This window comes from Etheostoma spectabile, chromosome 6, assembly GCF_008692095.1.
Source record: "Etheostoma spectabile isolate EspeVRDwgs_2016 chromosome 6, UIUC_Espe_1.0, whole genome shotgun sequence".
NCBI classification, from domain to species: domain Eukaryota; kingdom Metazoa; phylum Chordata; class Actinopteri; order Perciformes; family Percidae; genus Etheostoma; species Etheostoma spectabile.
Window position 1 is genome coordinate 25,878,042 of NC_045738.1, and position 1,572 is coordinate 25,879,613.

At 40.4% G+C, this 1,572-nt stretch overlaps 1 protein-coding gene across 9 annotated transcripts in view; it reads left to right on the plus strand.

Annotated features, from left to right (window-relative positions):
* Positions 1–1,572, plus strand: part of adgrb1a (adhesion G protein-coupled receptor B1a) — a 196,687-nt gene that overhangs the window by 105,704 nt on the left and 89,411 nt on the right. For all 9 annotated transcript variants that reach the window (XM_032517663.1, XM_032517669.1, XM_032517665.1 and 6 more), the window contains one exon: positions 646–754. In XM_032517663.1, coding sequence (XP_032373554.1) covers positions 646–754 — 109 coding nt within the window. The remainder of the gene's footprint in view (positions 1–645; positions 755–1,572) is intronic.

The window sequence follows — 1,572 nt, forward strand, 5'->3', positions numbered from 1 at the left end:
TGTGTGTGTGTGTGTGTGTGTGTGTGTGTGTGTGTGTGTGTGTGTGTGTGTCATCAAAATGAAGAGTTGGAATGCACAAAATAAATCCTGATGAAATGGAAGATTAAAATGGCACAAGTTGTTATAGTGCTTATATACCAGCTGGAAGCAACATATCAAGCTATAATAATAACGTTGGTATCAAAAAATTGCTATGATGATACAGTAAAATTATGGCATTTCTTAGATTTTTGCTATCTAAAATAGTTGTTAAACAGTAAATCGCTCGTAAATTAAATTTATAAAGCTTCTCGTCTCCTCGTCCGTCCACGGAAATTCATGTTAGAAATGTCCTACAACTTCTTCTTCGTTTTATGACCGGTTGCAACCATAAGATGACCTAAAACCTGATCCCACTTCATTATGTATTTGTCAAATTACGTTTCCATCAGCGATTAAGAAAGAATCTGATGAGATTGACCATACAAACTTTGTGTCTGCAGTCATGAAATTCACTTGAATTTGACTTCATTTCTTTTATTTCATATGACTTCATTCCAGAAACACGTGGATGTAAACAGGGCTTCTGTTTGCCAGAAATACAGCTGTTCTATATGAGCCATAGTCCCTTTCATTCATTTTATATTCATGTGTCTGTTTCCTCAGCTGGGGCCGAACATCAAAGAGCTATTCCGTCTGGTGGAGGACTTTGTGGATGTCATTGGCCTGAGGATGAAAGACTTCCAAGACATGTATGAAGTCACCGATAACCTAGGTCAGCCTTATCTCCATCCAGGAGATTTCCACATATTCCACATCTTTGCTCATCAAAACAAATGCTTTTATCACAGCCTCTCTTCCTCTGAAGATTGATCTTTATATCTACAATGGCAGTACATAAAAGGGAGGACAGGGGAGGGTCACCTGACAGTTTAACAGACATTCCCTGCACACTCAGGCCCTGTTTACATGGCAACACACAAGGGTGATAACAACAGATGAACGTCCCTTTCGTTAAGACGTCAACGGCGTTTTGGGGGCTTAAAAACGCAAAAAAGAGTGAAACCACCCTCCAGAGTGGAAATCTTCTCTCTGATGGCCCCTCCAGGTACAGGATACTGCTGAAGAAAATCCACAAATTAATAGAAACCATCCACACTGCATTGGTTTGGCATCACTGCATCTATTTATGTTTTTTAATCTAAATTTTTAAATGTCAGTTGAGAAACACAGTAAGCCATTAGAATGCCAGTAGTACTCCCAGCAACTTGCCGAAACCTCTTCTTTCATCTCCTCAAGCCATTTTAACTCTGCCTCCCCTAATTGGACCCTACCACCTGCACAGGTGACTATAGGGTGAGCTAACCTGAGCATGCAACATTAACTGTTAGTTTCTCAGAACACCATTACAATTAGACAGGTCAGTTACTACTGTATACACATATATGTCCACCTACTGCAGTAGGCAGCCCAAAAATTATAAAAATGGAATTTACTGCAGCACTATCTTACCTATTGCTCTACACTTTAGGATTGTCCAGCCCCTCCCCACAGCAAGGACCTAATGAGACAAACCTGCATGCGCTCACCCCC